Source organism: Notothenia coriiceps, unplaced genomic scaffold, assembly GCF_000735185.1.
Source record: "Notothenia coriiceps isolate Sejong01 unplaced genomic scaffold, NC01 NC01_scaffold00009998, whole genome shotgun sequence".
In the NCBI taxonomy this organism is placed as follows: domain Eukaryota; kingdom Metazoa; phylum Chordata; class Actinopteri; order Perciformes; family Nototheniidae; genus Notothenia; species Notothenia coriiceps.
This window is the reverse complement of record NW_011342699.1, coordinates 166,113-188,659: the sequence shown is the minus strand read 5'-3', so window position 1 is coordinate 188,659 and position 22,547 is coordinate 166,113. Positions and strand designations below refer to the sequence as shown.

Here is a 22,547-nt window from a genome sequence, read left to right as displayed (position 1 = left end):
TACAAATAGGATTATTACACTGGTGTGAAGTGAACGCGATATGAAGCAACACGGTTCATTCCTCATCAGTGTAATTTCTCTTAATACACATGCTTTTCAGACAGAGGGTGTAAAAGCCAGCCTCTCACGTCATGGAGATTCCCGTCGCTAGTCGGGAGCAAATCCGAGTTCTGCTAGTAGAGAACTTTTACAAACCATGAATAGTTCAGAACTAGCGGAATTCCAGACCTACCCTCGAAACATCACAGAATCACGTAGAAAAATCATCAAATCTCCACCTCTTGGTACATTAAGATACTTAAAAGTAATATACTCTCCTCTAAGACATTAGTTAAAGCAGTATAACTTCTGTTGAGTAAAATATAAATAGAAACACAATTAGAAATAAATAGAAAATGAAAGTTTACAGATTTCTTTAGGGTCCGTCCTCTTCAGGATGCGCAGTCCTTGCCCCACTTGGAGTACTCATCAAATCCGTGGGCCGGCTACTTGAGGCGAGACGTGGAAAGGATTTCCATAAACCTTTGTTAACTCCTGGTCTGAAGTGAACTGTTGTTCCGGATAGATTAACCTGTTATCGAGTGAGAATGCCAGAAGTAATTACTCAGATTTAAATACTGAGAAGTGATTACATCTCAGAACCGGAGTTGTCCGTATAATCTACTTTGGTCTGCCGGGACATGAAATCCTCACCTGCATCGACCAGCTTTGGAAAAGACGTTCAACACAACAGGGGAGAATACTATCCCAAAAGATACCCAACAATGACTTAATACATTGACATAGTATCAATTGTATCGACGATTAGGGTTAGAGTTAGCGATACAGAGGCTCTTAAAGGGTTAATTGAAACATAAAACAGGGATATAAGCCAAGTTTGTTAGACTTCCACTCTCAACAACCAGAGCCAATGCGATGGAATAATCAGTTTAGGAATCTTCTTAACTCCTGAATTAAGCCATGATAAGAGCTGGTTGAATTCTTTAAATGCAAAAGAAAGATACTACAATGCTTCCTTTCTGATCTACTTCAGCACGGGAAACTCTAGACCAACCTTCATATGGAAAGGAGATAATGTCATCCTACAATTCCTTGCGGTAGAAACATTTAAAGCTACGCACCATTCGGACGCCAATAACATCCGCGTCACTGTGTGATCGTTGGACATCGGATGAATCATAAATGTTGTTCTTTGGAGGAGTGACTCTTTCTCTTTGGACAGGAATCATTACTTGAACTGTACAGCATTGGAAGTCACTGTATATATTATGTGTTACATTTAAAGGTGCTTTAAAAAATCTCGTAGTTTGTATATGTTGTCCAATTAGGCACTGTCGTTGCCTTATCCTAGGTTTTTAACCCTTCTATTGTCTTCGTTTCCCCCCCCTTACTTTGGTGTTCGCGGTCAAATTTGTTTTTTACACTCAGAAAGTGGTTAGGAAAAGACACTGGACGTATTTTCTACTATTTGACTATGATCAAATGACTATTTGTAGCTCTGCCTTCCCCTCAGACAAAGCTTGTAAAGAGGCGCTCACTCGCCGCCCCTTAGTTTACTTGATTAGTTCAGCTCGATTCCTTGATGCCTAAATGGGATCATGATTATCTTATTTGATCCAAAAGACACCCAGCAATTGAGCCTGGAAAGCGTTTTAATGTTCGACCAAACATCAGACTACACCAACAACTTTTATTAGTTTCTGACTATGGAAAAGTGGGGAAAACAGCAACAATTCCAAACTACAATATTTTGAACTATCCCTTCAACCAAATAAAACACATGTAGGCTTGTATATGTGATCTTCTTTTGATAACTAATGTAAGAACTAATACAAAAAAATGTATTCCTTCCATTGGCCCTTCAATAGTGTTTTATTGTCAGATAGTTTATAGATTTTCTTATCTTTATGGTCAACTTGTATATTTTCTACATTTTAATACTGTTTTATTTCTATTTTGAGATGTTTAAAGCGTAACATTTTTGATTTCTACTCTTTAATTTCTACGTTCTGATTTTAGCTGCAACGCAAACATTTCCCAATTTGGCATCAATAAAGTACATCTTATCTTATCTTATATTATCTTATTAACTGATCCTCCACCGAAACAATTTTGAGCCCTTCGTGTTCTCAGAACTCATTACCACTTGCAGGATAAACCAACACGAGTAAAGCCAACAGATAACACCGATGATCAGGATTGAATTCTTCCCTTAAAGTAGCCTATTATTGATTTAAGTGAACATATATAATAAAACTCATGCAAAAACAACACGAAACGTTTCAAAATGACTTAATGTGTGTCAAAACAGAAATTAAATCAAAAACATGTGCATCATAGAAAGTGTTATAGTTCCCTTGATTTCTACTTATTTCACTGTAACTGTTATTTAGGCCACTTATCCTGACTATATAGGCCACAGATAATTATTTATGTCACGGGACGAACAAGCTTTTCGGGCCTTTCCTGCTGTTTGGTTGTGCCATCCTTCCGGAAACCTTAGCCTCTCCAGCTTTGCCCTTGGCATGAGGAGCATGACGTGCTCTGCAGGATCAAAGCGGGGTCTGAAAATCCTGTGTTCTGATGTGAACTCTCTATCCGGAGGGATTAAAGGGTCTGACATTCAGGGCAGCGACTGTCACTATTATAGTTCTGTGGATCACCCCTTGTCCAATAAAGCTGCTTTAGCACTTGGCTGTCCTCTAATGTGGACTAACCTATTATATCACTACAATATAGAACAATTGCAGATGGACCAATTGATCTAGCTTATGTATTTCTATTATTTGAAGCGACTTAAAACGTTTTTAAAACACAAGCATTCACATAAACATATGGCAGATATAAACGTGACACGTACTGTATGTACGTGTCACCTTGTATAGAGGGAGACATTACACACTCACACAAGAAAAATCAAGTTGATGCACATTTCTGCTGCATTTGTCTTGATTTTACAAATGTATTTATATTCAGAGAACAACTTGAAATGAGAGTAACGGTTTTTCAATGTGGAAAAAATCTCTACATTAAAAAGTATAAGAAAATATAAAGTGGTTTGAAGATGAAGTCATTTCATTCACATTTTCTGTGTAGCTTTATTGCTTGTTTTTTAACTATAGAAATATAGAAATAGACAATATTGCTCCCGGCAGGTCTCAATAAAAGTAAATGACGGCTCAAAATTGCGCTTATGTCTAAATCACCTAATCCTCAGTTGAACGGAGTAGACGTATATCCGCTTTCAACCAGGATTATTTTGGCATTTTGTATCTTAAGGCAATAAGCTAATGCTTTTAATTACAGTTCAAACAAGTTTGCTTGTGTGCTTTGGTTTCACTGCCAGCACAGTTAACCAAACCCCCTAATCCTATCAGAGGTCTATGAAGCACAGGTATAAAAGCTAAAGTGAGACGTGTTGCACAATTCGTAGAAGGAGGTTGCAAGTGAAAGTTTAGCTGCTGAGGTCTTCCCTCTACGATCACTATGGCAGAAGAGTGGGGAAGACAGGTATTTTCAGCCAGGCGACACGAAGATTCAACAAGAGGATCGGCCTTCTCTTACACAAACAGCAATAATACCAAAGGTACAGTTTTTTGTCTTATTTTTAGCAATACAATGGTGTTGTATCGCCTACCAAAAGAAGCTAAATCATTATGTAAGGATTTGTTGATTTTTGAAGGGTTTTCTGACTTACGTAATTTTTTAAAGCAACTTGGTTGAACTTATTTGAATTTAATTGCTCATTTAAAATGTAGCGTTCCAACAAAATGGACAGTTTGACCGATGAAATAGACATTTAACTCAATGTACTATTAGTATTCATGTTTATTTGACATTGACAATAGATTGAGTGTACAACATTTATTGGACTACATGAGATTCAAAACTGTAAGACTAAATACCAGATTGCTTTTTTCCCCCTTTCAGATCCCTTTGAGGGTCCCAATTACCACATTGCTCCAAGATGGGTTTACAATCTTTCAACGCTCTGGATGTTAGTTGTGGTTATGTTATCAGTCTTCACCAACGGTCTCGTCTTGGTGGCCACAGCAAAGTTCAAGAAACTCCAACACCCTCTGAACTGGATCTTGGTCAATCTTGCAATTGCTGATCTTGGAGAGACAGTTTTCGCCAGCACCATCAGTGTATGCAACCAGTATTTTGGTTACTTCATTCTTGGACACCCAATGTGCGTCTTTGAGGGCTACACTGTCTCAGTTTGTGGTAAGTGCTCACAATATTTCCTCTATGGTTAAGAAGATTGTTTGGAAAGAGAGTTTTCTTTGTGTCACATATGTTATCAGGCTTAAATACCTTTACTGAGTGTCCTTATTTCTTCACACAGGTATTGCTGCTCTCTGGTCCCTGACTATCATCTCCTGGGAGAGATGGGTAGTTGTGTGCAAACCTTTTGGAAATGTCAAGTTTGATGCAAAATGGGCCACAGGTGGAATAGTGTTCTCCTGGGTCTGGTCGGCAGCATGGTGTGCTCCCCCCATCTTTGGATGGAGCAGGTAGCCTGATTATATTTTACCTAAAAAAACATGACGTTTACATCAATCATAAGAACCTTAAACTTAAAATGTTCCTAAATCAGGTACTGGCCTCATGGACTGAAGACTTCCTGTGGACCTGATGTATTCAGTGGAAGTGAAGACCCTGGAGTCCAGTCCTACATGATTGTCCTTATGATCACATGCTGTTTAATTCCGTTGGCAATCATCCTCCTATGCTACCTTGCAGTCTGGATGGCTATCCGTGCCGTGAGTTCTCTCACCAACAGTTGTATATATCAAGTAGATCGCAGCCTGACAGAATCTAACACTGTGTTGATTTGTTGATCACAGGTTGCCCTGCAGCAGAAGGAATCAGAGTCTACCCAGAAAGCTGAGAGGGATGTATCCAGAATGGTCGTTGTCATGATAATAGCGTATATAGTCTGTTGGGGACCTTACACATTTTTCGCCTGCTTTGCCGCGGCTAACCCTGGATATGCCTTCCACCCTCTGGCTGCTGCCCTGCCCGCATACTTTGCCAAGAGCGCCACCATCTACAACCCAGTTATCTATGTCTTTATGAACCGACAGGTGGGTACAACAGTCACATTTTGTCTCTGTTTAAATCAGATGTGTTTTGTTTACAATTGCTAACATTTTTTAAATGTATTTTTCAGTTCCGTACATGCATCATGCAGCTCTTTGGAAAAGAAGCAGATGATGGATCTGAAGTGTCCACTTCAAAGACAGAAGTCTCCTCTGTGGCTCCGGCATAAAGCTCTTGAAGTTCTCCTTTTTGGAAAAACAAAACTGAGAACCATTGTGAATTGTACAGTAAATATATATTGTTTCATCTTCCTTTTTTTCTTCTTTTTTTTTAGCAAATATAGCTTTCAGCAAAAGACAAAACACAACAAAAAAAACATATATATATATATAAAGCAAATGAATCATTATATGAATGGTCTTTTTCAGATGAAAATAAAAAGAATATCAAGCATGTTGAACAGTTTCCTTCTGTGATTTTTTAAACTACCGGTTCACATTAGAGGAGATTAGATACCATTTTCCTTATCAGTGGTGTTACTGTTACTGTAAGATACCTTGCTAACATTTCAAAATGTAACCCTAAAAATAAGAGCTATGGGGTTGCCCCAGATTGCACATCTTGGTATCAGTTATTAAGAAATGGCTTTAAAGAAACACAAAAGAAAAGATACTTGATTGAAGTCGGCATCCAAAATGATCTTTATTCTTCATTCAGCATTAAGGCTACAAACCTTTCAACAAGTGACACATTGTTTTAAAAAATTAGAAAAAAGCAACATGTCTGTTTGAATGTTTTAACAATATTTTTTTTGTTACAATAACTAGTTACCTGTAATAAAAGGTCATCAGTAAATCTGAATATCAAAACAAAAAATGTAGCTGATTACTTTTACTTTCATACTTTCTCTGTTACACTCAGAGCTCCAACACATTGTACATAATGGGCTAAGGGGCGGGACATCTCTGAACGGTTGACCAATCACAACAGAGCCGGCCAGCTAACCAATCAGAGCAGACTGGGCTCTGGTTTCAGACAGAGGGTGAAAAGACGTGCTGCAGCACAATAAAGACACTTTTGAGGCACAGAATATATGAGCCTAAGCATAATATGTCCTCTATAACATCATGGGGATGTGCTGCTTGGAGGCATAACATACACATATGAAACTTAACATAATAAGGCCCCTTTAATATAAATCAGTAACATGGTTTTTCAGAACGTTTTTTTGTAGGATTGTCAGGAAAAAACAAAGCATTATACATTACATGTTACTTGTTAGACGCTTTTATCCAAAGCGACTTACATACATTCAGTACTGTGGGCAATCCCCACAATAGCAATTTGGGGTGAAGTGTCTTGCCCAGGGACACAACGACATGCTGACTGCAGTGGGACACTAACTAAGTTCAGCGCACTATTCCACTGAGCCGCAGCCTCTCCGTATTATTATTATTATTATTATTATTATTATTATTATATTGCTCCTTTTAATGGCTCTATGGTCAAAAATAACAATCCAGAGGGTATTAAAATAGCCAGCATTAAGCCTAACATGTCATGATAACCGAGCCTAAAATTTGTGAGCCAGTCTCAGATGATGTCAGTGCTGTAAAGTAACTAATTACATTTCCTCAACTACTATTTACGATTTTGAGAGACTCGTATTCTTCTTAACTATTTCAGTGTGTTGCTACTTTGTACTTCTACCCTGTAGATTTTGATTGCAGGGTAGGAACACTTAAATAAGGCTTTAGTCACACCTGGAGCTGGAGTTACATTCTCAAGCTACCCTGCTGTATACAAATTAATTGAACTAGCTGCACCTTTACCATCTTTGATAACACATTAATGCATTAACAATTATAGTCAAGACATAACACATATATTATTCAGAAATGTGCTAATTTGCACAATGAGTAATTCAACTTTTGGTATTTTGATGCTAATACTTTATACTTGTACTTGAGTAACATGGGTTACCTTGGGTGGTTATTGGCTAATGGTAACACGAGCCAAAAAATCGTTATGACATCATAAAGTGGCCAAAATCTGATCGGCTCATTTTCAGACAGGTTTTTATATAAATGGATCAGGACAAAAAGAGAGAGAATCTTTTTTCCTGAAACTTTCAGAGTCTCTTTACACAGTGGGGACACAGGATAGAATTTAAAATTCTTCTTCTCGCCTACAAAGCCCTTAATGGGCAGGCGCCATCTTACCTTAAAGAACTCATTATACCCTACTGTCCTACTAGGGCATTGCGTTCCAAGAATGCAGGGTTGTTGGTTGTTCCTAGAGTCTCTAAAAGTACAATGGGAGCCAGAGCCTTTTCTTATCAAGCTCCACTTTTGTGGAATCAGCTTCCAGTTTTTGTTCGGGCGGCAGACACCCTATTCGTTTTTAAGAGTGCGCTTAAGACCTTCCTTTTTGATAAAGCTTATAGTTAGGGCTGATTAGATTCAGCCCCTAGTTTTGCTGATATAGGCTTAGTTTGTCGGGGGACATCTTACTTCTTCCTTCTCTCTGTCTATACCTGTGTACTCTCATGTTCCGATTAACCCAGCTTCCCCAAATGTCTTGCTTTTTGGTGTCTATATACGCCGGGATCCGGAGTCATGGATGATCCTGCGGTTCTGTGTCATGGATCGCGAGTCCTGGATCTTGAGTCGTGGCTGTGGTCCTGGATCATAAGTCCTGGATGGATATCCTCGTGGATTCATCTTCTTATTATACACACATGCATTTCCAAACATTTGGACTACCTATGTTGCAAATGTATTATCTTTTCAATTTACACACGGCATCTATTGCACGTCTGTCCGTCCTGGGAGAGGGATCCCTCCTCTGTTGCTCTCCCTGAGGTTTCTCCCATGTTCCCCTTTAAACTGTGGGTTTTCTCTGGAAGTTTTTCCTTGTGCGATGTGAGGGTCTAAGGACAGAGGGTGTCGTATTGTCATACTGATATTCTGTACAAACTGTGAAGTCCACTGAGACAAATGTAACATTTGTGATATTGGGCTATATAAATAAACATTGATTGATTGATTGATTGATTGATTGATTGAGGGGACACATGCTTATGTATAACAGACAGGAAACGTTTAATGTAACAGACTATTCCTACACTCAGGTACTTCTACTTTACTTCAGTACAAGATCTGAGTTTCCCTGCCAATTGTTCTACGCAGTTTGGGAACCATGGTATTTTATTTTGACATGCATGCAGCCGGATGTTGTCTGGATGACGTCTTTGTTTGTGCGACGCTGCTGCCTCTTCCACGTGAAGTCAGTGAATTCGTTGGTGAAATCATGGCTAAAACTAGTACGTATTTCATTAAACTTGACTCCATGTGTTCACTCGCTTATTATTCTATATATTTGTATAGTTTTAACTGTATTGTGTCATTACTTGCAGAACAAAGAAAGAACAAGCGTCTTGACTTCATGGGGAAATTTAAGGTAAGCATGTCCGGGCTAATGGCTAACCTGACGGAGTCAAAACATGCTCTGGTTCGGAAGTCTTTACTTTCAAGAAGAAACATAATAATGTCCTAGCTAACCTCATTGCCATACTCGGGTTTGATTTAGCATTCAGATGCGTCAGTGTCACTGTACATATAATTCTTAAAACAGAAGTACTCAGATTTTCTACTTAAATAAAAGTATAAGTACCAGAGTGTAGGAATACTCTGTTACAAGTAAAAGTCCTGTATTAAACATTTTACTCAAGAAAAAATACTCAAGGTTCAAAGTTCTAGGCTTATATTGGTCATACGTACATTGCTACAGTGTAATTATGACGATGGAAATCTTAGGTCACAGGCTCCTCCAACAGTGCAACACAATAAAACTGAAAAAATAGTGCAAGTAAATAGTAAATACAAAAAGGAATAGCATCAAAATATACTTATACTAGGTACCAAAAGTAAAACTACGGTTTATGCAGATTGACCCACTTCACAATAATATATGTGATATGTTTTGATTATAATTATTGCTCCATTATTTGTGTTTATCAAAGCTGGTAAAGGTGCTGCTATTTTTAATTAATGTGTATACTGCAGGGTAGTTTGAAAATGTACTCCAGGTGTTACTAGTCTTATTTATGTGTTGATTATATTTCACCTCATTAAACAAAATCTGCAAAATTAACTTAATATATGTAGGGGAGTAAAAGTACACAATTTGCCTCTGAATTAGTCTCTCAAAATTGCACTTGAGTAAATGTACTTAGTTACTTCACACCTTACTGTCAATAGGAACAGCTTCTTTTTTCAGTGTCAAGTGCACAAAAAGGCCTCCAATGAGCTGGAACACACAGTTGTGTTGCTTAGGCAAAGCTATTCTTCCAATTAAAATGTTAATATATATATATAGGGTTAATATATATATAGGGTTAGCACTATTGGAACTGTAACACCTATTCAATGGAACCACTGTAGACTGTAGAGGGCCAAAGAGCCTAATTACAATGTTGATGGAGTTCAATGATGATGAAGATTAACTGCAAAAACAATACATTTCTGTTGTTTGGTTAGGTATGTGGTTGAGTAAAATTAACACAAGTTGTATTTGCTGTAAATGAAAACTGGCAAAATAACAAAAAGTATGTAGTGGGTTTTAAACATGAATTAATGCACAGAACGCAAGTGTGGGGGAAACTTCCATTGGAGTCAGGACTCAGAGAGACACGAGGAGAGCTGGAGCTTTGATGGCAAACACTGATGGTTTATTTGGAGCTTCGGCCGGAGAATTCACAAAGCAAGTCAAAAAGAGGTTCTGACTGCACGGTAGAGTTGCCACGTACATTCTGAAGAACTCTACCCCAGACTAGGGATGCCAGAAACTGACCATGATCTAATTCGAAATCGGACTTTTTTTATCAACAATAAGCTCAGCTTTGTTTGTTGGCTTGTGACCATCCACCTTTATCTTTATAATTCCAGAGTTTCCAAATAATATAAACAGATCATTTTACACTTGTCTTTCGGAGCTGTCTTTTGTTAAACAATATATTGTGTATGTTTTCCTGTCTGCAGAACAAAGATGGAGGAAGCGATGCTGCAGGGCGCCCAAAGAGTTCAGATCAGCACCTCAAAGAGCAGAGAAAACAAGAAGAAGTCCGAAAGCAAAGGGTGAACACTGGAAATCTTTACCTGTACTGTTGTTCAGGTTACATTGCTGATATTTTAAATAAATCTAACAACTCTCTTAATTTGTTAATTTCCTTCTTAGCTTCAAGAACTCCAGGACAGACAGAAAGTCTCTAGAGAACAAGAGCAAATGAAGAGGAGGAATTTGCAAAGCTTTCAGAGCGACATCCTACAGCGGCAGAGAGAGTTTGAGCAGAAGGTAAATGTCTAATGACTATTTAGTGGAATGCAATCATAATACCTGCATCGTGCACACATTGCCACTGTAGTGATTTCTGTTTTCTGATCTGTCTTCACAGGAGTCGGATATGCAGAGTTTGGAGAAAAATGTAAATTTTGAAAACGAGAATTCAAGAAAGACATATTACAGAGAATTTAAAAAGGTATGTTGTTGTTCAATACATGTGTCAACTGACATATATCTGATGAAAATTACATTTTAGAGACGTAAACGCAGAATTTTCACTTTGCAACTTGAGCAATTTCCTCGTTGTAAATGGACTGTACCTATATAGCGCTTTATCCAGTCTTTTTAAGACCCCTCAAAGCGCTTTTACATACATGTCATTCACCCATTCATACAGAGCACCTTACTCTAGGAACTAACATTCACACACCGTTGGCCATGCCATTGGGAGCACCTCAGGGTTAAGTATCTTGCCCAAGGATACATCGACATGTTGACTGCATGGGCTGGGGTCGAACCCACAACCTTCTGGTTGAAAGACGACCGCACTCCCTCGCAGCCACAGTCGCCCCGTTGTAATAGCTCTCGAAAGTCAAAAATTATTCAAATACACACTAAAGTAAATCAATCAATTGTGTTTCCATCAATTGATTTGCCCAGACATGTTGAATCAATAATGTGCACAAACAAACACACATATACTGTATACATTGGATGGTATAGATGTCCTGCCTTATAAATCATGCTGTTCAGATGTGAGAGATACAGAAATTGAGAACATTCATTTCTTTTATATAAAATGAAGGTGGTGGAGGCCTCGGATGTGATTTTAGAAGTTTTGGACGCACGTGACCCGCTGGGCTGCAGATGTCCTCAGGTGGAGCAGGCCGTCATTCAGAGCGGAACAAACAAGAAGATAGTTTTGGTGCTTAATAAAATTGGTAAGTTGTTGGTAAGGGATTGTATTTTTATTTATTGTCAAATACTCAATGCTTGACTTATTTGTCTTTGCTTTGATTAAAGATTTGGTGTCAAAGGAAATCGTGGAGAAGTGGATTAAATATCTTCGTAACGAGTTCCCCACGTTAGCCTTCAAAGCATCTACTCAGCAACAAAACAAGAACTTGGTATGGAGTTTAATATTTATATTTTTGCCATACGAATATGCTGATGAAATTCATATTATAAAATCCACGGAATAACATAATTCTGTCCCTCTGTTTCTTGCCATGGACAGAAACGCAGTACCGTTCCAGTGACCCAAGCCACCCCCGAGCTCCTCAGTACCAGTGCTTGCATTGGAGCAGACTGCCTGATGAAGCTACTCGCCAACTACTGTCGCAACCTGGACATAAAGACAGCCATCACCGTAGGTGTTGTAGGTAAGCAGCCCCATGAAACCATGTTCTTTCTGTGATAATGAGGACAGATTATGCAACATTTCAGGATCATATTTCTATTCTGTTCCTCTACTGTGACATGTTTACATGCTTTAGTGTTCAAAAAGCTCTTTTCTTTTCACCCTCTGTCTGAAACCAGAGCCCAGTCTGTTCTGATTGGTTAGCTGACCGGTTCTGTTGTGATTGGTCAACCATAGAGCTGTCCCTCCCCTTAGCCGATCATGTACAATGTGTTACAAGTGGAATTGTTGCATAATGATGTCACTATGTTACGGAAGTACAAAGGAATCCAATGGAGGCGTTTCAGGCAGGAAGGAGTGTGTGGGAGAGAAACTCCCTCTGGAGTGAACTTTTGGATTTTAGCCTTTGCAGACCATTTGCATGCTCAAAGACCTTTTCCTAATGGAAATGATTTTGCGATTCTTGTTTTGTAGGTTTTCCTAACGTGGGAAAGAGTAGTTTGATCAACAGTTTGAAACGGGCACGAGCGTGTAACGTTGGAGCCACTCCTGGAGTCACCAAGTAAGTACATGATGAGCTTTTCCTTAGGGCGAATTTCTGGATGCAGTAATTAAACTTTATTTTCTTTTCTCATACTACATATTTGCAATATCCATGAAAATAATCGCAATTAGATATTTTTTCCAAATCATTCAGCATTAATGGGTTTGATGTATTTCAGGTGCCTTCAACAGGTGCATCTGGACAAACACATTAAGCTCCTCGATTGCCCTGGCATTGTCATGGCAACATCAACATCTGACGCCGCAATGATTCTTCGCAACTGTGTGAAAATCGAACAGCTGGTTGACCCCATTTCACCCGTTGAAGCCATCCTGCGACGGTGCAACAAGGCCGAGGTGAGTCACATAGCAGCCTTCTTGTTTGTTGCTCGACTGTGTCTCTTGCATTAACGCAATTAACGTATTTTTCCCCGGATGTGCCAGATCCTTAAGCACTACGGAGTTCCCAACTTTCGCACGGCTCTTGAGTTTTTAGCCATGCTTGCTCGACGTCAAGGCAAACTGAGAAAGGGAGGACTGCCCGACACTGACAAAGCAGCAAAGAGTGTGTTGATGGACTGGACAGGGTGAGCAAAAAATTAAAAAAATCTGAATTTCGAGATTTGACTATCAGTTCTTGGCACTTTATTAAATCCAGCTTGTTGTGTTATCTAGGGGAAGGATCAGCTACTTCACGCACCCTCCAGAGACACACACTCTCCCCACACACGTCAGCGCTGCGATTGTTACGGAGATGGGAAAAGCTTTTGACTTGGATGAGCTGGAAAAAGGAAATCAGGAGGTTCTTGCAGGTAAAAGTGACTTCTAGTTAGGGACGAGATGACACAGGATTACATCGTTGAACTGACACTAAAATAACAACAGAACTAAGAACTGAATTTCCTCTGGAGGATTAATGAAGTTGATCTTAAAACTTAAACTTGAATGAGACACTTTTCTGGAATACTCTTCCAAGAGTAAAGCTGTCTAGCTCACCTATTATGGTAAATAAGTCAAAGAAATTGAGCCTTATCCAAAATAAATACACTAATTATCATGTAAGGAAACACAGACTTGCATAATGTTGACATTTGTATTATAATCCTTTACTTACGCAGGGGGAGCTTATGATTTTTGATGACTTTATTAAGGATTGTGTGATTGCTTTTCACTGACAAGATGATGCATGAACATATTTTCAATTATGTGTTTTAGTGCCATTTTAAGAGTGTTAAGCATATTATGACTATAATCGGGATACATTTTGCAACGTGACATTTTCATCGTCCCATGTCTAAATCTATTGGGATGTAGAAACCCCAGAATCAACAGACCTGGCTGTCAGCTATTGCGTTTACTTTCTTTGGTAAAAAGTAGTTGTGCAGGCAGGTATCTCAAAACGATAGTACATATACCTGAATAAATCGGCAACAGTTCGGTTCTAACAGTTTGGTTAGATTGGACTAAGAGAGTGCACAGAAATGTTGGCTTCCATTTTTAAACAGCCTAAAAAGGAAGTAGTTGTTCAAAGTTGGATATACTCTTTGCTGTCTTTCAGAGTCATCTTGTCCTGATGTCAAAATGGGATTTTGCATGGAAACCACCGGAATGACAGAAGGGGGCCAGGGTGAACTGCCTTCTGACCTGGGAATGTGGGAACAGCCCGAATTGAAAGACAAAACTGAATCCATGGAGGATGGCAAGGACACAGAGGTGTGAACAGTGCAGTTCTTACAACTCAAGTTAACTTCAGTAAAGTATGTTTTGCACTTTATACATCAACTGACTTTTAACTTCACTTTCCTTTCTGCTCAAAATAGTTTGGACCTATGACAGTGGAGATCAAATCTCCGAGGTCAAAGACTCCGTTACCTGGGGATGCAGCAGACAAGGCTCCAGATCTGAAGGATATTGTGGGTGTACATCCTCTACAGCAGGGTCAGGCACTCCGGGCCGCTGGCAAGAAAAGGAAAAAGCAACAGAAAAGAGCAGGTTTGTATTAATATTGGTCTCAGTCTTATAATGTATGTCTTTTTGTCCGTCGTATGGATTGTTTGTGCTAGAAAAACTGGATATATCTGTTCTTTATCCAAGTGTAATTGTAAACCAGCCTTTGAAGTGATTTCATTTAAACAAATGTGCAAAAAGTAGGAAAATAAGTTTAAGTGGCTAATCCTCTATAAGCAGGTATGTTTTGTGTAATGTGTAATCATGCTAAATGTAATATGTGTTCTGTTTTTCTCCACAGACAAAATTTCTGTTAAACTCTCAGACACCTTGACAGCCGCAATGGATTTCTCCTTTTCAGATGACTGATTAAAACAAAAGATTTAAAGAATACATATTTGTGTTTTGTCATTTTTTTTATGTCTTGAAGTATTATATGAACAGGATTGATGGAGATGCAAAATTTGGATTCACATACTTGATCCTTTATTTATTTAATAAGAAGTCCATGGTTCGGTTATGGTATTGTTTCACTAGGTAAATGATAATAATGATTAGTTACTTCAACCATTGAAATTGTTTTGATTTGGTACACCTGTAATGCATGTTGACTCTTACATATTGAGGAGCTATTTGGAAGTTGCACTTAAGGTCACTTAACTTTCATTATTTTAATTGTTCTATCCCAGTTACAATCGTTTGCATTTTTAAAGACACAAGTTTATCTTATGTTAACACGGGTATATCTGCTCTACTTTAGATAACATAAACATCATTAAAGACCTGACGTTCTTTATTTGTTCTATCCATTCTATCCATCCTGGTTTTTCCCAGTTACTGTCGTTTGCACTTTAATAGTACGACTTTATCCCGGGTATGCCTGCACTACATGGGGTATTTTGAAAGTGTAGTAACTACACAGCAGTCAAGTTCCGGGTAACCTGCGTGGTTCGATGACCTCAGCCCGTCGGCCCAAGATAAACAACACTGGTATCGAGGCTAACGACTGTCGGAGAGCTTGTGTTCACGGACTTTCAAAATGGCAAAGAAACCTTTGGACTTCGGATCTTTTTGATTCATTTGACACATCTGTTGCCACAGTACGTTTATTATTTTCTCTAAAATAAACTAGGTACCATTAGCTTTTTGGGAAACTAACGGATGCTAGTTAGCTTAGCTTAGCTAGAAAGCAACTTCCTATTTTTACTTTGACGTGACGCTGCTGTCAAACGACTGCTTTCAACATAAATAGCTAGCATTCTTCCGATATTGACAGTTAGCAACTGGTTCCCAACGTTAGCTAAACCACTGCAAAGAGTCGGTGATGTAAATACTAACATTAGCTAGCTTTAGCATTAGTTGTTGTGGGCCCGTTAGCAGCACTGAGCTGTCAAACTGTCATGACGCAAGATTAGAGCTCACCAAGAATAGAGATTGCGAAAACTGCTACCGTTAGGAAAGCTAACCATTAAGTGTTTATTTCTTCTCTAAATGGCTCGAGAATCTACCCTAACATTAATTAACATGGCATGGAGTAATGCGCCTTTTTACAGTTTGTTGACAGTGTGGTTCTTTAGAGGCAGGACCGCAGCTTGCGGACATAACGGCTCTGACCATTTATTTCCACTTAGATAATCGACACACAGAGGTGGGAGAAGTACTCAGATCTTATACTTAAGTAGAAGTACCAGGTTTTAGGAATGATCTGTTACAAATAAAAGTCCTGCAATCAAAATGTTATTTAAGTAAAAGTACAAAAGTTAATACATTCACTTAAAGTAGGCTACCAAAAGGGAAAGTACCCATGCAGAATGCATTTCAGAAAAATATGTATCGTATGTTTTTATTTCAATTATGGATGTATTAATGTAAAAAATCAGCAGTAGGCTTTACAAGCTGGTATATGGTGTGGAGAAATATTATTTGATTGTGCAGGTTGCAAAACATTGAACAAAAAGGTTGATTTGTCCAGATTATATCATAGACCTTTAATTGCTACATATTTTCCTAAATTATAAGAAAATACAACTTTTCCATTAGAAACTAACATCTGGATAGATCTAAGATGCTTCATCACTAGAAAACATAGTTCTAATAATAATAATATAGTAGTATGACAAACTTTTTAAAATATCTATAATCCTCTCCTTTTCTTTGTTTTACAGCTCCATCCCTAGATCTGGGTTAACTCTCCTTAACCATGTCTTCACGCGTGTTGCTCCGGCAGCAGCTGATGCGAGAACAGGCCCAGGAGCAGGAGAGACGGGAGGCCCAGCAGCAGGCCTCCGTCTCCCAGCTCCGGGCTTCTGACTCCACTCCAGCCATCTCCGTCACTCTGCCCCCAAATGCTCCCCGCCCGCCTCCGGCACAGGTGCCCGTGGAGTTGCTGAAAGTAAGTGTTTGTATTTTTTAAATAATATCTTTATTACATAGAATACAACAGCTCAGGTATGGACGTAGGTGAGAGTAAGAAGTAAAAACACTGGATAATATAAGGATCCTCATCCTTTGCCATTTCCCACCTGAGAAAGAAAGGCAATGACCAAAATAAAATTAGATAATAATTATCATTATATAATCCAAGTAAGGGACCCATACTTTATGGAAAGTATCCAGTGAAGAATGAGGCATACATAAGATGTATTCGTTGGGAACAAACACCATTTCATCCAAAATCAGAAAGAAAAAGAAAATCTGCCGGCAAAGTGAATAAATTAAATATCCTCCTGTGATTGATATTTGTAATATGACCTTCTGGAAGACCAAGAAGGAGGCACATAGGGTTTACCTATATTGGAACACCAAAAATAACACACAGTTCTTAATAAATACCAGACCAGTAGCTTTGTAGCTTTACACATGAGCAGAACCAGTGAATAAGATCGCTAGAGTTACATTTACTGCAGAGCAGAGGTTCATTAATGTCCATTTTGTTTTTGAGAGCAGGTTTTATATGTGTGCCATGTAAGATTCTCAACTGAGTAGATTTAGTTTGGTTGCAGATATTTTCCCAGCAAAGACACTTGTGTGTATTTGTATCACTTCTGTTGTTTATTTAAAAAAACTTTGAGAACATAAGCCCCTAACTCTTCTTTAACTGATCAGGTGCAGACCCACTTGGAGAACCCCACCAAGTACCATATCCAGCAGGCTGTGAGGCAGCAGGTGAAGCAGTACCTCTCCACCACTCTGGGCAACAATGCGATCACTCAGACCCTGGGGGTGTCCCCTGTGCAGCAGTCCAGCTCGGCCCCTGAAGCCGCTCATACAGCCAGCAGTGCCCCCAACAGCCCTATGGCTCTGCTCAACATCGGCTCCAACAAGGAGGAAGTATGGGAAATTCCTGCTTTGATAACAGCGGTTTAACTTGTTGTGTGCTGCTTTCGGTTTGATGCTAAAGCAGATTGCACAACCCTGTCAACAGCTGCCTTTCTGCAGACTTACAGTGTGAATTTGGAGAAGTTAAATGTCTAACCTTCTGCTCACTTCTAGCTAAATGTCTAACCTTCTGCTCACTTCTAGCTAATTACTTTTTGTTTGCTCTGCAATGATGTGTCTGAAGGTCCCACTGCGCTAATGCATGCTTTTTGTCCTCGTACCCCTGTTAGCCTGTTGTCACAATAAGATGTTAAATACTGCACTTACAGTTTAACCATGCACTCTTCTTGCACACGCTCCCCTCTTTGAAATCAGGCCACTTTAGTTAAAATGGTTTGTGTGCTTACACTGTAAGCTTTAGATTCCAAAGCTCACTATATGTACATACATGTTGATTGCTATGACACATTTAACCCTTTCTGACTTGGGACCACTGTTGTTTTTTTTTCTGCTTTATCTAGATTGACGATGTGATCGACGACATCATTAGTCTTGAATCCAGTTTTAATGACGACATCATTTCGCTGATTGACTTAGGACTTCAGCTGCCTAGCACGGTATGGAGATCAATGTATTTATTTGAACACTAAAACTTCTTTTGTTAAAGTTTTCTCTAGAGTTTCTTTTGGTGGGTTTCAGTGGCAGGATAACACAGGGTTTCAGGGTTAACCCACACACTTTTTGTACCCAAAGTGTTTTTTCTGTGAATGGACGGTCTCTTTTGTGTGTGGAATTCAGAAGTCGTAGAAGCCAATATATGCTTTTGGCACTTGGTTACTATTCGTCACAAAAGTGCTGCCTGGGCGGGGTAAATTTATCAGAGGACACAAGACAGGGAGAAGTGAAACCAAGAAGATTGCACTCGTAAAAAAATTCCTGCATGGTTAACAAGTCGTTTGTCAGATAGAAAGAGAGCTTGACAACATTTTGCCGGAAAGCAAAATATGAGGATTATGGTCATGCTGGTGGAAGAAAAGAAAAGAAAGCAAACTGAGGTAATACTTTTTTGTGATTTTGTGAAAGGGTTAGGGTTAGGGTTAGGGTTAGGGTTAGCAACTTAGATATGTAAGAATGTCATGTAAATATTTAGATTTTGGGCTTAATCCTAAAACGGCATCTGTTGATCAAATTTAGGATTTTCTTTCAACACATTTGCTCCGTGCAACATGTAATAACATTTATCTGATACGATAGAAACTAACTTTTAGTTGATTATAACTCTTATGCAAGGATGGGGAACACTTTACATTTGCTTTTAGGTTTCCGGTAATCAGCAGTAGTTGAATGTAACTGGCAGAGACCGCTCCATAGCTCCATAGTTTCACTTTTTTTTTTTTACATGTTATATTTAATTTAATATGCCATTGTTGCACACTAAATGTAAATAATATCCTACTTTTATATTTAGTTTGCTGTAATTGAGCCCTTAAATAGTGTTTTATTTGTCAGATAGTTTACATATTTGTATCTTCACGGTCAACTTTTATATTTTCTAATGATGCGCAATACTTTGTTAAACATGCTGCTGCTGCAACGAAAACATTTCCCAATTTGGGATTAATAAAGTACAGTTAATCTTAATTTATGATATTAACTAAGTACATTTCCTTAAGTAGTTTGCTTAAAGGTGGGGTAGGTAATTCACTTCAGAAACACTTGTTATATTCCATGGAATGCTCTTAACATCCCGATAGGTGTGCCTTGGCAGTCTGCTTTGACAATAAATACATAAAAAAAGAATATGTGGAAGCCGTGGCGCCGTAAAAAGCATGGATGGCTTACCTGCCCGTCAGCCTTCCATCTGTGCACAAACTTATCTCGTGCCCTCATTGGTCATGGGCGCCTTCGTGTGTGTTGGAGGAGGGGCTCTGTAAGGAAGTCTGAAGGAAGGGGCAGATGTTTTTCGGCTGCGTATTTTCAAATTCTAGCGCACTCGAGCTGGTTTCTCCATTCTTACCTACCCTACCTTTAAGTATGTTTTTGGTACTTTATATATCCACTCCACTACAATTTGAAAGCAGGCATTGTAATTTGACACGCTCTACATTTGTTCGACTACATAAGTTACGACATACTCCTGTTTGATATTATAAACACAAAAAAACAACCAGCTGAGGAATTATGATGTACTGTTTTGAATTAGGACACTGTAAAATACAGTATAGAGTTAATCTAAGGTAGTTCCAAGTTCAACAGCTTAACACATGAATGGCTCACTTTTCATATTCCAACAAATGTATTTATTTCATTTAAAATGGGCCTTCTGAATAACAAGTACTTTTAATTTGGGTTTTTTAGGTACATTTAATGCAAATATTTCTGTATTTTAACTTTTACTTATAATAAAGTATTTTTTTATTACCTCTGTTACTCCAGAGGTAATATATCTGAGTCCCTCTTCCACATTTAGTGACTCTTTTTTACTATATATATATTTGAACATTTTTTATTTTCCCTGCAGCTCCCAGGGAATCTTCTGGATGTTTACCACAGTCCTGGAATGGCAGCAACTCTCACTGCCAGCAACTCCTGCCCCGCTGACCTTCCACAAATTAAAAGGGAAATTTCTGGTACGGTACCCAGCTTTTATAAACCTGTGTCTTGACTTCACTATAAATGTTTAGGATGACTTGTTCATATTTCATTGTGTAGCTCATAATGAATTTGTCTTTTAAGAATCAGACGTCAAAGCAGTAATGAAAGAAAGGCAGAAAAAAGACAACCACAACCTCAGTAAGTCCAGATCTATTCCAACCATTTTGAGCACTTTTGATGCAGTAAGCAAAGGTGACATGCAGTGCTGTGCAGATTTAAACTCAAGAAGACCCCAGTCCATGTGATATGTATCTGCATAGTGCTAACTGATAGTTAAAGGTTATTTTAGGTGTGTTAATTTCCCTCTCTGACTTGTTCTTCTTGCTTGTCAACAGTCGAGAGGAGGCGGAGATTCAACATCAACGACCGTATAAAGGAGCTGGGCACGCTGATACCCAAGTCAAGTGACTCGTAAGCACAGTTTGATGTTTTTCAGGATAGGAATTTTGCGGAAATGATTAGTATTATTATTTTTAAAATTGAGACCCTGACATAAAAAAACAATGTCCGTAGCTTCTGCGATGTTAAAGGTCCCATGTCATGCTTTTCCGGTTATTACCCGTCCCCTTGTGTGTTATGTAGCTTTTTATGCATGTAAACGTTCTGCAGAGTCAAAAATCCTCAAAGTACACCCTGTAGCGAGTAAAGCTCTAACACAGAAAAGACCTGTCTGTGCTGCCCCAGAACGCCTCATTGGAGATTTCTCTTTTTCCATTTGTTTCTTCCGGAACCAAAATGGACCAATCCACGGAGCTCCTCACCAGAATCCCTTGGCGTCACTATCAAACGCAGTGGGGGGACCTTTAGCGTACATGTTCAACTATCAGGGAGTCCCATTGACTTGCATAGAGCTCCCTGAACGCTGGTAAAAGAAGAGTTGGGATGGCGGAGAAATGCTCTCCGCAGACCCATTCTCACAGCGTTATAAACCTTTTTCTTACTCAATATCAAGCCACACTCATTGTTTTTACTTCGGCTGTGAGTGTTTGTGTGTGCTCAGGATGAGTTTCGCGCTGTCCCGCTGTATCGCCGACCCGGAAACCACACCAGTAAGGCAGCTCACTGAGCAGCGAGCCTCGCAACGTCCCGACCAATCAGAGCACACTGGGCTCACAGGGAGGGGGGGCAGGGGCTCCAACGAGCCGTTTAGGACAGAGAGTGAATACACATATTATAGAGATGCTGTATGAGAAACCAATGTGATTTTGGAAAATTGCACAATTTAAATCTATTCTAGTAGACCTCAACAATGGAACTATGATCATTAGAAATGGCCATGACATGGGACCTTTAAACATACTTTCTATTTAATCGCCAACATTAATTATATGGCATCATGCTGAATTGTTCTGCTCCTCTCTCATTGACTATATTATTGAAATGAGTTAGGGGTTATAATAGCTAATTCCAAGTCTTCTTCAATCAGGTACAAAAGAGAATATATTCCCTTTTGTAGATTATGGTTCCATTTAGAGTAACATGAGGATAAAGCAGCATATTGCTTGATTTAAATTATTAGCAAAATGATTAGCAAAATTGCCAAAATCCGATGTCAATATGGGGATTTCCAGTTTTTTTCTCTAGGCTTTATCTTTTATTAAACTTAATATCTTTGGGTTTTCTATTTACAAAAATAAATGTAAAGACTTTAGAAACTGGAATGACATTTTATTTCTCAATTTTATGTCATTTTATAGAAGATTACTTTTTGAGAAAATTGGTAGATTATACAAAAAAGGAAAATAATAGTTAGTTGCCAAACTCCAGGCTTTAAAGGTCCCATGTCACGGCCATTTCTACTGATCATAATTCCATTGTTGAGGTCGACTAGAATAGATTTATATTGTGCAATTTTCCAAACTCACATTGGTTTCTCATACAGCATCTCTGTATAGTATGTGTTTTCACTCTCTGTCCTAAACGGCTTGTTGGAGCTCCTGCCCCCCCCCTCCCTATGAGCCCACTGTGCTCTTATTGGTCAGCTCGCCCTCTCTGTTCTGATGAGATAACCACTGTTACAGCGGAACATCAGTGATTATGTGTTACAATGGCGTTAGCAGCCAGAACATGACACCAGTAAGGACAAACAGATGAGAATGCTGCGTGGGGTCTGGGTGCCGTGTTGGCGGGACGTTGCGGGGCTCGCTGCTGTGAGGAGGGGACAGTGTGAGCTGGGTTCATTTCCTGGTTGCTGCGTGGGGTCTGCGAGACAGCGAGACATCGCGAATGGACGCGGGAACGCGGGCACAGTTTCGCCGCTACAAGGCTCCACTAGCTAGGGTTCTGGGGCAGCATAGACGACAGGTATTTTCTGTGTTAGTTTTACTCGCTACAT

The 22,547-nt window shown here is 39.1% G+C and overlaps 3 protein-coding genes across 3 annotated transcripts in view; all 3 read left to right on the top strand.

Annotated features, from left to right (window-relative positions):
• The first annotated feature begins 3,486 nt into the window (after positions 1-3,486).
• Positions 3,487-5,275, top strand: LOC104945727 (red-sensitive opsin). Its single transcript, XM_010771438.1, has 6 exons — positions 3,487-3,586; positions 3,931-4,227; positions 4,349-4,517; positions 4,601-4,766; positions 4,851-5,090; positions 5,177-5,275. The coding sequence occupies exons 1-6, from the start codon at positions 3,487-3,489 to the stop codon at positions 5,273-5,275; spliced, it is 1,071 nt and encodes a 356-aa protein (XP_010769740.1).
• Positions 5,276-8,273: 2,998 nt separating this feature from the next.
• On the top strand, positions 8,274-14,634 carry gnl3l (G protein nucleolar 3 like). The gene is made up of 15 exons (XM_010771437.1): positions 8,274-8,371; positions 8,465-8,508; positions 10,089-10,184; positions 10,285-10,401; positions 10,502-10,585; positions 11,195-11,330; positions 11,413-11,516; positions 11,627-11,771; positions 12,224-12,311; positions 12,472-12,649; positions 12,737-12,879; positions 12,968-13,104; positions 13,851-14,005; positions 14,113-14,284; positions 14,541-14,634. Exons 1-15 carry the CDS (start codon positions 8,359-8,361, stop codon positions 14,606-14,608), a joined length of 1,680 nt encoding a protein of 559 aa, XP_010769739.1. The 5' UTR covers positions 8,274-8,358; the 3' UTR covers positions 14,609-14,634.
• A 561-nt stretch (positions 14,635-15,195) lies between these two features.
• The window catches only part of tfe3b (transcription factor binding to IGHM enhancer 3b), a 10,339-nt gene continuing 2,987 nt past the window's right edge, over positions 15,196-22,547 (top strand). The window contains exons 1-7 of the mRNA XM_010771478.1: positions 15,196-15,339; positions 16,405-16,631; positions 17,345-17,569; positions 18,079-18,174; positions 20,079-20,187; positions 20,294-20,350; positions 20,548-20,624. Of these exons, the coding sequence (XP_010769780.1) occupies positions 16,440-16,631; positions 17,345-17,569; positions 18,079-18,174; positions 20,079-20,187; positions 20,294-20,350; positions 20,548-20,624 (756 nt within the window). The 5' untranslated portion in view covers positions 15,196-15,339; positions 16,405-16,439. The remainder of the gene's footprint in view (positions 15,340-16,404; positions 16,632-17,344; positions 17,570-18,078; positions 18,175-20,078; positions 20,188-20,293; positions 20,351-20,547; positions 20,625-22,547) is intronic.